The sequence below is a fragment of the Peromyscus eremicus genome, chromosome 11 (genome assembly GCF_949786415.1).
Source record: "Peromyscus eremicus chromosome 11, PerEre_H2_v1, whole genome shotgun sequence".
Taxonomy (NCBI): domain Eukaryota; kingdom Metazoa; phylum Chordata; class Mammalia; order Rodentia; family Cricetidae; genus Peromyscus; species Peromyscus eremicus.
The window spans coordinates 54363184-54377633 of NC_081427.1; the positions used below are offsets into that span (position 1 = coordinate 54363184).

The 14450-nt window shown below is 44.6% G+C and overlaps 1 protein-coding gene across 1 annotated transcript in view; it reads left to right on the forward strand.

The window, feature by feature from the left end:
• Arhgef28 (Rho guanine nucleotide exchange factor 28) overlaps window positions 1-14450 on the forward strand; it is a 122498-nt gene that overhangs the window by 65853 nt on the left and 42195 nt on the right. The window contains exons 18-23 of the mRNA XM_059276436.1: window positions 590-666; window positions 5968-6146; window positions 7177-7268; window positions 8416-8598; window positions 10688-10816; window positions 13933-14033. Of these exons, the coding sequence (XP_059132419.1) occupies window positions 590-666; window positions 5968-6146; window positions 7177-7268; window positions 8416-8598; window positions 10688-10816; window positions 13933-14033 (761 nt within the window). The remainder of the gene's footprint in view (window positions 1-589; window positions 667-5967; window positions 6147-7176; window positions 7269-8415; window positions 8599-10687; window positions 10817-13932; window positions 14034-14450) is intronic.

The following is a 14450-nucleotide window of genomic DNA, read 5'->3' on the forward strand; positions in this document are numbered from 1 at the left end:
AGAAGTAGAGAAATGAGCCCTAGATGAAGCAGGTTTCCCTCCGTCACTTGATGTGGAAGCTGTTCCCTTACATTTTTTTAATTAGCTACATTTCCCCTAAAGGGAAGGGCGTGTTCTATTCTCTTAGAACCTTCTTTCATGGGGGGGAGGGAGTACATGTGACATAAGGTCTTGTTATGTAACTCAGGCTGGCCTCAAACTCATGATCCTTCAGCCTCAGCCTTGCAAGTACTGGGATTCCAGGCACACACCATCTCACCATCTCAGAGCCTTATTTTATGTAGAATTTTTTTTTTCATTTTGAAAACTGCTCTTAAATACTTTCTAGAGAATTAGTTCTTGTTACAGTCCTGTAGTTTATCTATGGTGCCACATGCAAATATATACACTTAAACAACTTTCTGTGCATTTTAACTATGGTAGATATTAGCTATCATAGTAAAAGGGTTTTTCTAAATAAAACTTTCATAGAAAAGTCTTCCAGTTTTGTTAAACGGATTTAAATGTCAAGCATGACATTCAAATAGGTAGTAAAGTCATCCAGGCTGTGGTTCCCTTCATTAATACCGTCATGGTTTTGTCTTTGAAGACATCCTGGCTCTGCTTCTAACTGATGTGCTGCTCTTCCTACAAGAAAAAGACCAGAAATACATCTTTGCAGCTGTTGTAAGTATATGACCACGCGATGCACATCTTTACTAGTTAGCACTGTGGTGCCTGAACTTCCTAATAAAATGAAAAGGTCACTTGGCAAGAATATGTCTGCACTATATTCCCACTGCTGTACCAGACTCCATAGCTTGTTTAGCAGGCAATTTAATCCATTGTGAAAATATTGGAATATTTCAGTATTGATGGTAAATGGACACTGCCCTCAGGGCCTCAAGTCCCTCCCTCCTCCCTGGCTATCTGGGTCTTTTCTCTGGTCTCCACCTCCCCCCCCCCCCCCCCCCCCCCGTGCTCAGCTCTGTCAACGGAGGTACCAGCGTTGGGCATGGGTAGTTTGCAACATCTTGTTCTTTTTTCCTGCTGATGGTTGTCTTACCATGTCACTTGCCCACCTCACCTATAACCTGCGGTGATGTCTCTCTTCTGCCAAACAAGAAGACAGGGTGATTTCTAAAGGAGAGTATCTTTCATTTCTCATGGTGCTGGGGATTGAACCCAGAACCTTTTGTGTGCTAGACAAATGTTCTGCTACTGAGCTGCAGCACCAGGCTTAAAGAAGGCCCTTGTTCCTGCCATAGTGGCTGCTCATGACTACGGTCATTCATGTGTCTCCTCCCAATGTGGTATGTAGATAATTCTCATAGTAGATTTTAGTGTATTTTCTACAGCATCTGTGTGATCCAAAAGGGTATAGAGGAGGAAGATGTCACAGGTTAGCCCCTTGTTGGTGACATGGGGCATCATGTTCTGCTGGAGAAAAATTAAAGCCCGATGCTCACGGGGACAGTTTAAGGGTGACCTAGGAAAGGTAAGTGTTTAGTATACATCCAGAGATAGGCTATTTGGGTCCCTTAGCAGGTATTACTCCACTTGGTTTTGGAAACTTTGAAGTTTTAATAAAGTTTCAGTTTTGCTGTCCAGAGAAAACAGAAAAGCATGTCTGGCCAGGGATGGGATGTGACAAGGAAAGGCTGGAACCTGTCTGCCTGTGCTCATCAGATTGGCCTCAGAGGCATCTTCTGCCTCTCATCTGTACCCTGATGCTGGCTAAAGCAGAGGCTAGCCCTAAACACACCCCCACCCGCATGCCAACCTGTTTGCACTTTATCTATTATAAATTTCATGAAAACTTTCCGATTGTCTAGTAGCCTCCCTCCCCATGCCGTTACCTGCGGAGCTCAAGAACCCAGAGGAAAACCCAGGAAGATGGGGTTGTTGTGCTTATCTATGGGATGTTGGAGGCCAGGCTGGAAGAGAAATTGTCACAGCAGATCTCTGTAGAAACAAAGATTTCTTTAGTTCTAAACACCTAACAAGAGGTGGATCCTGCTTTTTAGTGGTCTGATAAGCCTAATAGCATGCTGACTGATCAAGAAATAGACACAAGCTAAGATGGGTGGTGGTGGTACATGCCTTTAATCCCAGCACTCAGTAGGCAGAGGCAGGTGGATCTCTGTGAGTTCGAGGACAGCCTGGTCTTCATAGTGAGTTCCAGGACAGCCAGGGCTACATAGTGAGACCAGAAAAAAAAAAAAGGCACAAGACAAAGGCAGATACTGTGTTTCCTAAAACAGCATAGCATGTGGATTAGGATCAAGCTGTGATGTTCAACTTACAGTATGATTTGAAGTATGACATGACTCCTGGGGTTATGTGTACCACCTTTTGGAGGAGGAAGGGGGCTAGGAATGCAACCTACCAAATAAGCTCGGCTCTCTTTGGTAGACTGGCTGGCTGTGGAAGACAGAAGAGTGCTGTTGGCTGTTTCTAGAAGTATAGCACATACCTGCATAAAGGTGATATTGAGGAGCAAAGGAGAAAGCATTCTCTTAGCCTTTGAGAGTCAAGTACCCCATGTTTAGGTCATATGCTTTCTACATGTATCTGATAGTAGCCCCTGTGTTGTAGATATCTTATAGTGATGGTCTTAGGGAGTTGATTCATTACCTCAGTGTATACACATGTCTGCATTTCCTAGTTCCCATATAATGTTTTAGAAAGTTGTCCTTTTTCTAGGACCCAGAGGTGAGATTCTTCATTCCCTTTGTTCAGTAGAAAAACCTTTCATCGGTGCTTATCTTGGTGCATAGAAGACATGATGAATTTGGAAACTACCAGAAGGATCTGAAAGTAATAAGAGTAGAAAGTAGTGTCCTTACAGGAGTGTTTTAGTGTGTGTGTGTGTGTGTGTGTGTGTGTGTGTGTGTGTGTGTGTGTATGCGTGCCCATGTGCAGGTACCCTCAGAGGCCAGAAAAGGGTGTCAGATCCACTGGAGCCAGAGTTATAGGTAGTTGTGAGCCTCCAGGCATGGGTGCTAGGAATTGTCCTCTGGAAGATTTAGCACACTTAACCTCTGATCCGTCTATCTCTCCAGACCCAGCTTAATTTTTTTTTAAAAAGATCATTCAGCTGGAAATAGGATCTAGAATAAAGTAGGTACATCTATTTTCTGCAATTCCAGAAATCTAGGAAGACTCTCTTGAATATTAAAGAAGGCAATTTCAACATTGAAACAGTAGAAAAGATAGCATGAACATGCCCACCTATAAGTTTAAATTTAAAATATGAAGCAAACTTAAGGTCTTTTTGCCCCTGTGGGATCACTAGCTGAATAGAACCAGCACCAGTGGAGATGGGGTAGCAGTTGGACTGGAGATAGACTGTATCTGAAGTTTTCTCTGGTCCTGCCCAGCCCCATGGACCCTGCAACTGCTTATAAATTAATCACTCAGAAGCTTATATTAATTAAAACTGCTCGGCCATTAGCCCAGCCTACCACTGACTAGCTCTTACATTTAAACTCAGCCCATTTTTGTTAATCTATATGTTGCCACGTGTTCCATGGCTTTACCTGTGTGCCATTATATGCTGCTCCCTGGATAGCAGGCTGGCGTCTCCTGACTCAGCCTTCCACTTCCCAGAATTCTCCTTGTCTATTTATCCTTCCTATACTTCCTGCTTGGCTACTGGCCAATCAGCGTTTTATTTATCAACCAATCACAGCAGCATATTCACAGCATACAGAACATCCCACAGCAATAGACAGCCTCTCCTTCCCCTCTTCCCCTCTATCAGAGGCCTTCCGTTCCAGATGTCTGTAGAGATTGAGCAGGGACGTAAATGAGTGAAGTCAACAGTGAGTATGATGAAGACAGTGGAAAGCAGTGGGGATTGTCCTCAACTAGTGAGCACATGTCCAGGGTCAAGGTGAGTCATGCTTAGTGACCAGTGTTTATAGATTAAGTGAGAATATGGTCCAGGCTAGCCAGTATTCTGTTTCTACCACACACCCCCCCCCCAACTCTATAGTATTTCTAAAAGGTGGAGACTTCTACTCACAAATGTTGCTAACTTTAAAAAATGGCTTTAAAATGCTATGGCACAGCAAACTATCCTGGCAGACTGCATTAGGCCCCTACATCATCGGTGTGTGACATCTGTCCCCAAAGCTGATGTGTTGCCTTCGTTCCTGGGGATATTGAATCTTGTTTTTTACCAGTGTTTGTGTAGTTAATATGAATAATGACAAGCATGCCCTTGATGCCTTCTGGTTTTAATTTATTTACTAGGAATTTAATTAATGCTCCTTTCTACCTTTTATTTATTCTTTACTTTTGAAAGATCTTGCCACCACCTCCCTTTTTCTGGAACACTAACCAACTAATAATAATTTCACATTCTTTCATTTCAAGCAACTCAAACTCACCTTGCATTTTTACATATATACATTCAGAGGAAGCTAAAACATAGATCTCTAATACAAAAAAAGGGATCTTAATAACGCTTAGATAGAGGACCTCTCATTACAGAGGGGATTCAAGATCTGCTTTAAAACTGATTTAGCCTCCATTTCCAGAGGCCAAGCATGGGACTGGGTAGACCAGTAGTCTATTCCATCATGATCTATTTTTTTCCCCACACACTGTTCTGAAAAACATGAAAAGCACTCCAGAGATGCCTTGGCCAGTAACTCCAGATGTGGCATAGCTATGTAATACTGGAAAGGCAGGCAAGCCAGTGCCAGGAAATCAGTAGGGGAGAACATAGAATGGCAAACTCTGGATAAAGTCTTCCCTCAGTCCACAAGGAAGAACAAAACTACATGCTGTAGCTGGCTCTCTAAACCATGGTGGGAGCCACAGACCAAAGCAGATTCCATCCCCCACATCCTTCTCATCCTGCAGACATTCTTCTGGCCTTCTTTCAACCATGGCTCTTGAGCCAGGTGTGGGGCTATTGAGGTCTCATCTGTGAGGCTCCAAGGCATAGCATGGAGGCATTGAAAGCCCACAGTATGTGCAGAAGTTATTTCATTCTACCTTGGACACCAACTCTTAGACTGTCTTCCAATTTCCCTCAGATGGAATTATGTTAAGTCCAGTTCTGCAGACATTGATTGCATGCCTCTTCTAAGGTAATGTGTCTGGCGGATGAAGATGATTTAGGGCCAGTCCTGCTCACCCAGTGTTCATCTGGTTGGTGAGGAGGAGCCACTTATGGGTAGAGCTGCAGCAGTTCTGGGGCTGAGATCTGGAGCAGAAGGGGTTGGTGATGTCTAGGGATTCTCAGGTCATGGCTGCCCATTTCTACATTGTGTTTGATGACCTATCTCCTTATTTCCTAGGGTTCTGTTTTCATCACTGTCTTGCAATTATTTTTAAATTCAATGGGCTCTAGCTTCTCATCCTTCACAAGCACCTTTTTAATACCTTCTTCCTGGACCACAGTAGTTTATCAAATTTTTTTCTTCACCCTCTGATCTCTTTAAAATTACCCTTTTAAACTATAAATCTTTAAAAATATTTACTTATTTTTAAAAATATGTATGTCTCTGTGTAGGTATGCATATGTGAGTGCAGAGGCCTGAAGAGGCATCATCCCCCTGGAGCTGGAGTTACAGGTGGTTTTGAGCCACCCAGTGTGGGTGATGGGAACCAAACTCAGGTCCTCCATAGAAAGCAGTATTTGCTCTTAATCACTGAGCCATCTTTCCTGTCCCTAAACTGACATCCGTAAGGATAATTCTTCCCCTAAGTCCTCATCCTCCATCTGCTTTGGGGTTTGAGTAAGAAATGTCCCCCACAAGCTGATGTGTTGAATGATGTGTCTCCAGTTGATGGTGTCAGACATCGTCATAGCCACAGCAGAGCTAATGTGATATCCTTTTCCCCTCTCCATTGGAGAACTTCTGATGTCTTCTGAAAGGATGACGAGGGGGGATGAAGACTCCTGGTCCATGTGACTCTTGGTTTAGAGACGCTGCGGTTTCACCCATGCATCCTCTTTAACTCTCGCAGGACCAGAAGCCTTCGGTTATTTCGCTTCAGAAGCTTATTGCTAGAGAAGTTGCTAACGAGGAGAGAGGCATGTTTCTGATCAGCGCGTCCTCTGCTGGTCCGGAGATGTATGAGATCCACACCAATTCCAAGGAGGAAAGAAACAACTGGATGAGGCGGATCCAGCAGGCCGTGGAAAGGTAACCTCTCTGTCGTTCATCAGCGGGAAGTCCTTGTTCCGTCGGGGAACGTGTTCTAACCATGTCTCCCCTGCATGAAAACTTTGCCTCAGCCAGAATTGCCTGCTCCCTGACCTTTGCCCTCGCCTGCCGTAGCATGTCACCTGCAGCTCTGCCCTCTGCACACCTCCCTGTATTGCCGTGCCTTCCCACTCCGCCTGCGTGCTTTTGCTGTGGCTCCTGCCTGCTCACCCGTTTCACGAAGACCTCTTCAGTCCAGGTGTTCTCTGTCGTACCTGAAATGCTGTCACACCCACTTTCTAAGGCATTGAGTTGGCCCTCGTCATCTAGTGCCCATCTAGTGCCCGTGGTTGTGATGTTTTACATGCAGGTAGTGTGTGTTCCCTTAGATTGGAAGCTCCCTGTGAGCAGGGACCCTGTCTTCCGTCTCTCTGTGTGCCCGAGGAACCATTCAAATAAATGGCTGGTGAATCTCAATGTTCTCAGTCAATGTCCTGCTTGTTACTTGTGCAAGGATAGTTTGGATAAATGAGGGGCGAGGGTGGGAGGGATAATTCTTACCGGTAATTTGATTAGTTGGATGAGCTTGGTATAAGTTGCTCTCACCTCTACCATACCTACCCAGTATGGAAGCTTACTATCTGTCTCACAACCCTTCCACTATCAAGAGGGGTTCCTTAATGGTACAAAACCCAAAATTTTGTTATCTTAGTTGCACTTGGTGACATAATGTCACTGTTGCTGCTGCTGGTGGTGGTGGTGGTGATAGGTGGGGGAGGAGGTGGTGGGGTTGGAATATTTGAATCATCCTATAGAGCAGACTTTGAAACTATGTTGTAACATGTGCATACTCAAGAAAACGAATCTTTTGAAAAAGAGGAACAATGAATTCTCTTCATGCTGAATTTTTTTTTTTTTTGTTTTTTTTTTTGCCTTGGATAGTTCTCTTGCCAAGTTCCCATGTTTTTCTAATAAGCTTAGAGATCCTTGGAACTGGTTTCAGTGATGCCTTGACTGTTGTCTTTTAAAGTTGTCCAGAGGAAGAAGGAGGAAGGACAAGTGAGTCCGATGAAGAGAGACGGAAGGCTGAAGCCCGAGTGGCCAAAATTCAGCAATGTCAAGGTACGGCATGTGCGGCTCTGAACCCTGGGTCCTGTGTTCTTGAGTGGTGGGAAATTCCTGAAGTCATGAGTGGTGGTGAGGACAATAATTAACTGTGTGCACCTGAGGTCCACACTGCTCACCCTCCACCTCTTAAAATCACCCATCCATAGACAAGGTACAAGTGACTAAGATATTCATGCACATACACATAACACGTGTGAAACAATATTTGTGGCCACGTGGTTCTGGTGAGCACTGGAGTGTCCACCATGTCAGGCTTCTGTGACTAGACAAGAGTTCAACAGGAGGGCCATCGAGGGCCCTGGGAAGTCAAGAAATACGTTTATCTCACCAGTTCTCAACTCCAGGCCTTATGTCACTTAGGGAGGTGATTAAAAATTTGCTGTCCGGCCGGGCAGTGGTGGCACACACCTTTAACCCCACTACTAGGGAGGCAGATCCAGGTGGATCTTTGTGAGTTTGAGGCCAGCCTGGTCTACAAATTGAGTTCCAGGACAGCCAGGGCTACACAGAGAAACCCTGTCTCAAACAAACAAACATACAAACGAACAAAAAATTGCTGTCTGCTCCTCAACTCCCTTAACCAACAGAAGCAGGGACTCTCTGGAGTTGATGCTAGTTAAGGTCTCTAGGTTCTAAGACTCCTGTAACACATTGAAGTCAGGGGAAAATTGGTGCATGCAAAGATGAGTTTTAGAAACAGAACCATAAACTAGCTTTGGCTCTGGCCAAGACAGGCATTGAAGACTGAGGCCTCTCAGCCCTGCCCTGTTCACCCCTAGGAGCCGTCACTCCTTGAAGAGAGGGCTTCCTCTCTTCTCTTTGTTGAGCTGGGTATTCAGTCTTAATAGAAGGCTGTCCACAAAGAATAGCTTTGCGAGGTTTTATGGAATTTGGAGAATGGAAAAAGTACATTTATTTATCAAGGGCAGTGGATGATGAGAGAGATGTTAAGTCACTGGCAGGAGGTCACAGTCACTCAGTGAAGGCATCAGAATTTGAATCTGAGTCTCACCCACCCAACGAAAGTGTTGGGTCTGACTGCTTGGTAAATCATGGTGTCTTTTTCTCCTAACTTGATTTTTATATGAGTTTTGTAGCCATGCTGTAAATAATCTCGCTTACGATGACTGTTATTCCACAGAAATACTCAGTAACCAAGACCAACAAATTTGCACGTACTTGGAAGAAAAGCTGCATATCTACGCTGAACTTGGGGAACTGAGCGGCTTTGAGGACGTCCACCTGGAACCCCACCTGCTCATCAAGCCTGACCCTGGAGAGCCTCCCCAGGCAGCCTCCCTACTGGCCGCAGCCCTGAGAGAAGGCAAGTTGCTCTGGAAATGATCTGGTTCAACGGACTCAGAACATGTTTATTGGATGCCTGCTCTGTGTCACACATGGTGGCCTTGGTGCTGAGGGTGCAGCAGAATGCAACAGAATACTTATTCTCCTAGAAACCGTGTTCCAGAAATGTCAAAGTATAAAGAAATGCGTATGTCAGATTGTGAAGTGATATGTAGAAAAGAAGCAGAATAAAGGAAGTGGAGCATTACAGAGTTACAGAGAGGGGGTGAATCTTATTTACATGGGGGTGTCCGGGACTGTTGGTCATGGAAGCAGAATAGTAGACAGATTGGGGGCATGTTTGGGAAATAAAGCAAAGGAGGCTGACAGGCACCCATGATACCCCCGCTCACATAGCAGAGCCTTAGTGGACCAAATCACTTGCTCTTTTACTTAGCCAGTGGCTTCCACTTTCTTCCCTAAGGAGGGAGTGGAAGCCCATTGGCCTTTGTTCTTTTGGCTTACCACGTGATGAAGGAGCTAGGATGCACTCATGGGCCTGCTCAGGGGAACCCCCAGCAGTGGAGGCACCATGTAGACCATGTAGGCTGCAGATGAAAATCCACCCCGGGTCAAGGATCCATACCTGACAGCAGCTGAACAGGGCTTCTCATTGGAGTGAGGACATTATTGTCTCAAGACAGTTGAGTGCACACTTTGAAAAGCCCCTTTGCTCCGCTGGACTGTTTTTTTCCTCCCATTCTTTTCCTGAGTCCCACCCATCCTCCCGGGGCGGCTCAGTTTCCACCCTTTAGGAACTTCTTCCCGGTCCCACTGGGGACTGTTGCTCTCCTGCGCCCCCGTGTGGCCAGAGCTGCAAGTGTCTCCTTCCCTCTTCTCTTTCAAGTCTCCCTGGCTAGTCACCAAATAACCATAGCCCCAGGACAATAGATGCACCGTGAGTAGTTTTCTGACTCGAATGTGGTCAAAATGTGGTGAGGATGCTTGAGAAATAATTACAAGGTCCTAGAAATAGTAATATTCCACATGCTAGCCGAGACTCCTTTATGCAAGTAAACATGTCTCCTTTTTTGGCCTGTTAATTCCCAAAAGGACTAGAGCACAGATGGGAATGTGTATTATTTAAAGCAAGTTTGAAGAAACACTCTTTTGAGGAATAGCTAGTATTTCTTAGTAACAGCATTAAAAATCCTAATACCTAATAGTGCATGCATATTAATTGAATTACAGGAAGGTTTTCAATATACTAATTTACTGAAAGTTGCATTTGAGATATTTTATACCATGGATTTTTAAAACTGTGTTAAATTCTCTATGCAAAGGGATGCTGTTGTCAGTTGGTATAGACTGCAAGGTTCTATAATTTTTCTGGAAGGGGGCAACTCTAAGCGGTTTGGTCTTTGCAGGCCACACCCTTTGGGGGATATATTTGTATGTGTTTATTGCATGCGTTTATACAACCTCTAGTACTATGAAAGCAGGCTGGACATGATGCACTTGGTACAGTTCTTGCTGAACATGTATCAAGCCCTGGGTTCAGTTATTGCATCATATAAGCCAGTCATGATGGCACATGCCTGGAATCCCAGCACCTGAGAGGAAAGGCAGGAGGGCAAGAGTTCAAGATTACCCTCAGCTACATAGCTGTTTGAGACCAGCCTGGACTACACGAGGCCCTATTTCTGAAAAAAAAAGAAAAAGAAAAAGAAAAAGAAAAGAAAGAAAGAGAAAAATAAGACAAAATTTTAGTTCTTTGGGCTACATAACATCAGTTGCTGGCAAATACGATTTATCAACTTTTGGTCAATCACAGTATCTAACCATTGTGATGCAACAGACCGTCATCTGCAGATTTCATGCTGAAGAGCCACGTGACAGAGTTACAATCTAATTAATTAATTCACAAAACCAACTCATAATGTTTTAAGTAAACTTACAGTTTTGCATTGAGCTTTATTCATGGTAATCTGGGGCGCATGCCGCCCACCTGGTGCAGCTTGGACACACGAGGTAGACTAAACTGTCTCTCTCTCTCTTTCTTTCTCTCTCTCTCTCTCTCTCTCTCTCTCTCTCTCTCTTACCTTTTGTTTTGTTTTTCTCCTTCTTAGCTGAGAGTCTCCAAGTCGCGGTGACTTCAAAGATGGGGGATGGAAGCCAGGCGTCTGAGGAAGGCTCGGGCGGAGCCGTCCTGACTGATGCGCTCAGCTCACATGATGTACCGGCATCACCAACTGCTTGTAAGTGACAGTGCCGGCCTTGGCCGTGAGCCTGAGCACAGCCAGACACACACAGTGTCCACACAAAAGGAAAGCATTAACTGCCTAATTTCAAGGGAACTTAATGTGTTTTTTGTAATTAGGGGGGAAAGAAAAACCTTGAGAATAATCATGCTGGCCATTAATAGATATTATATGTGACTGTTAATGACACTCGTATTACAGAGACAGAGTCTTATGTTGGTGGGGTATTCCTTCTGTTCCCAGCTGAGCATTGCATCGTCCCCAGATCACACCCTGCCTTAGTTTTTATGACTTCTCGGATGGATTTTAGAAAGGATTTTCAACCCTTTTAAAGGATCTCTGCAATCCATTAAGAAATGTTTTCAGGCATACTATTATGGGCATCAGCTAAGCAATCATAGCTCGGGAAGCTAGAAGGAGCCCCTCCACCTCCTGCAGACCCACAGGTGAAGTGTGAGGTTTGGTGGTATTATTAGAGATACAATGGCCAAACAGTTCTTTTTTGGGTTTTGTGGTACCAGTGTTATTAACCCATTGGCCTCAACATGCTGGCAAGAGCCTACCACTGAGCCACACCCCCAAGCCTCCCAGAGAGTCCTCTTCCATCAGAATATATTCTGTGTTGTGAGCAGCCTAGGCTGATCTCATAGTTGTGATCCTCCTGCCTCAGGAGTGTTGAGCTGACAGGTGGACACCATCCTATCCACTTGTTGATACATTTAAACTTAAGAGGTAAAGAACGAGATTAGCAATGTCTCAGAGTCCAACTATGCTGATTTATATATAGTTTTCAGCTAAAGACTGAGTTCCATATAGAATTCAAAGCAAGAACACAAAGAGTATATTTTTCCATCATGTAAAGATGGTAAAAACTTTACCACCAAAGAAATTATATGCAGATAAAATGTCTGTAATCATTTTTTTTCTTTTGACAAGATCCCATGTGGCTCTCACATTGGCCTCAAATTTACTATTGTTTGAGAATGGCCTAAAATTCCTGATTCTCGAAAGTGCTAGGATTATAGGTGTGTGTGTGACCACACCCTCTCTATTTTAGAATTTCTTTAACAAATCCTTTGGTTCAGTAGAAAGTCTAGAAGCAGTATAACTTTTTAATCTATACATTTTTGTTGTTGTTTTATCACAAGCACCTAAAATTATTCCCCTCTCAAATTCTGCTTTATCTAATCCTGGCTTTCTATTTTCAGAATGTGCACATATGTTTTTCATTTTGAACAGCTAGATTCATCAGGGGAGTTGTACCGCTCTGGGTGATTTCCTTTAGAAGAGCCTCATTATGCCATTGAGGAAGTCCTCTCTAAAAATACTGAGGGTATGCTGCTGCTCTCAGCCCCGCCCCAGGGACAGCTGGGAGGCTCCACTGCGCCTCTGCAGCTGTTTGGAGCATTTGGTGGGTCCTCTCCTATCTTCAGGCAGGGCAGTGAAGGGTCTCCCCATCAGAATCTACATCTCCCAAGGTTTGGGAGCCTTCTAAAGGGACACCCCTTTGCTAGAACTGGTACAGCCTGTCCTCAGGGTCAGGCAGAGGAGGCATGGGGTGAACCCTGTACACCAGAGGCCATGTAGTTTTGGCCTGGATTGGAGCATGGTGCTCCGAGGAGGAGTTTGATCTCTTTATACAGTTGGTAAGGGTGGAAAGTTGCCCCTCATTGAAGGCATGGGACTGCAGTGGGCTTTGGGGGAGGCTCTTTATGAAGCAAGCCCATATCAGTCAGAGGTTACAGGCCAAGCGAAGTCCCGTTTTTACTCATCAATATACTTTACCAAGGGGGACGATTATAATCTACTTTGTAGAATGGTGGGTCCAGCGGAGAGTCTGTTGCCCGCCCTGAAGCTGAACCTGGGGGCATAGAAGCGGAGTGAAGCTCCAGTGTTCTATCTCTACGGGGCTCCACATCGGCCTTCTCCAACCTTTAACCATTAATGTGAATGTGAGGAAAGGGGCTGAGAAAGACTTGATTGGAAAAAAATCACGATAAACTGTCCTTCCGTCATGGCGTAAGCATTGGCCAGCCTGGACTCAGTGACCGTGGGTTTCCGTTGAGTCATTTGAAATGGTTTCCACTCAAACAGAAAACTCTGGTTTAGAGGAGTCCTTTGGAATCCTTCACAACTGTCATTTTCCAAAGATAATACAAGTGATTTTGTTCATTTAAACCTTGTTAGAAATGCAAGTGCATAATGACATCATATTTAAAAGGAAAAAAAAAGCTTTTACAAAAACCGTCATAAAATGAATATTTGGATCAGGGTCCTGATCAGACGTTGGTTGCTCCTATGAAGTATATGTGTGTGGCCTGGCTTTGAAGAGCCCGGTTTGAATCAGTAAGAGGTGAACGTAGTCTAAGTCTTAACTGAGTTCACATCCTCCATGTATAAATAATGAAATCCTGCCGACTGAGGTTTCATGGGTGAATGTAAATTTGCATTTTGTACTTAACACCTCTGGACCAGTTTCTGTGTTTTCGTGGGTTAAATGTACAGTATTTACAGTGTTAAAACTTAACGTGGGGAACGTGAGAAGAGCTGGAAATGACGAGAAACTGGGGCAGGCTCTCGGTTTTAATGACTCTGCAACCGTAAAGCATTAGAACAGTCTCCCTGTCGCCTCTGGACCTTCCATCTAGACTTCTAGACTTTTTCAGCTGCTGCTCTTGCACTGGCCACGGGGGAGCCTTGTATGGACCTAGGTCTGCCAAGAGACCTTTCTTTTGTTCCACCAGGCGCCTGTTTGAAATGTCTCCTTTCCGGGGAGGCTTTTCCCTATGAAATGAAAGTGAGACGTAGACTCGGTACCACAAACAGCACACGGACGCATGAGCCTGAGAAAGAAGCGCAATTAAAAAGTGATAAAGGATACGGCTTGCCTTCATATTCCTTAGCCTGTAAGCTCCATGAGGGCAGGGACCGTGGGCTTTGCTGCGCCTGTCTGTCTCTAGCGCCCCCTGCAGGAGCACTCGGAATGTACTACCTTGTGATGTTTCTTTTTACTTTTTTCGAAGTGTGCGTCCCGTTGTGCGCAGAAGAACCCCATTGGCTGGCTGATGTTTGACGTTGTCCTTTTTGTTTCTGTCTCAATGGTGCGCTTCCAGCACTAGTCACAGAAGGGACAGAAGGAAGCGGCTGTTGGGATGTGGATCCCGGGCTCCAGGGTGTGGTAACGGACTTGGCGGTCTCTGATGCAGGGGAGAAGGTATCGTTAACTGTTAAACAATTTGTTAGTAACCAGGACCCATTGCTTTGTCTATATAGTAGCTCCAGCTATCAGGCAGTGAGTGGATTGAAAATACTTTTTTTTCCTGAATTGTTTCTGATTCGTTTAAATATCTATATTGAAGCTTTCTAATCTATTCTTTAAATGTTCATGTTCTTTCTATATCATGTAGGTGTTAAAAAAACTGAAAAGTTATTAAAAAAAAAACAAAAAACAAAAAACAAAAGCTTGAAAACCCTCCCGTGTACATGTGTGTCTGCGCTCTCTGACTTCCGGGCCTGCTTTCCGCTCTGCCAACCTCTGCTTTTCCTCACTGCTTTTGGCAACTCTTTGGCTGAGAGGCGGCCCCGGACACTGGGATGCTGCACCACTAGATGGCGCCATTGGAGCTGAGCT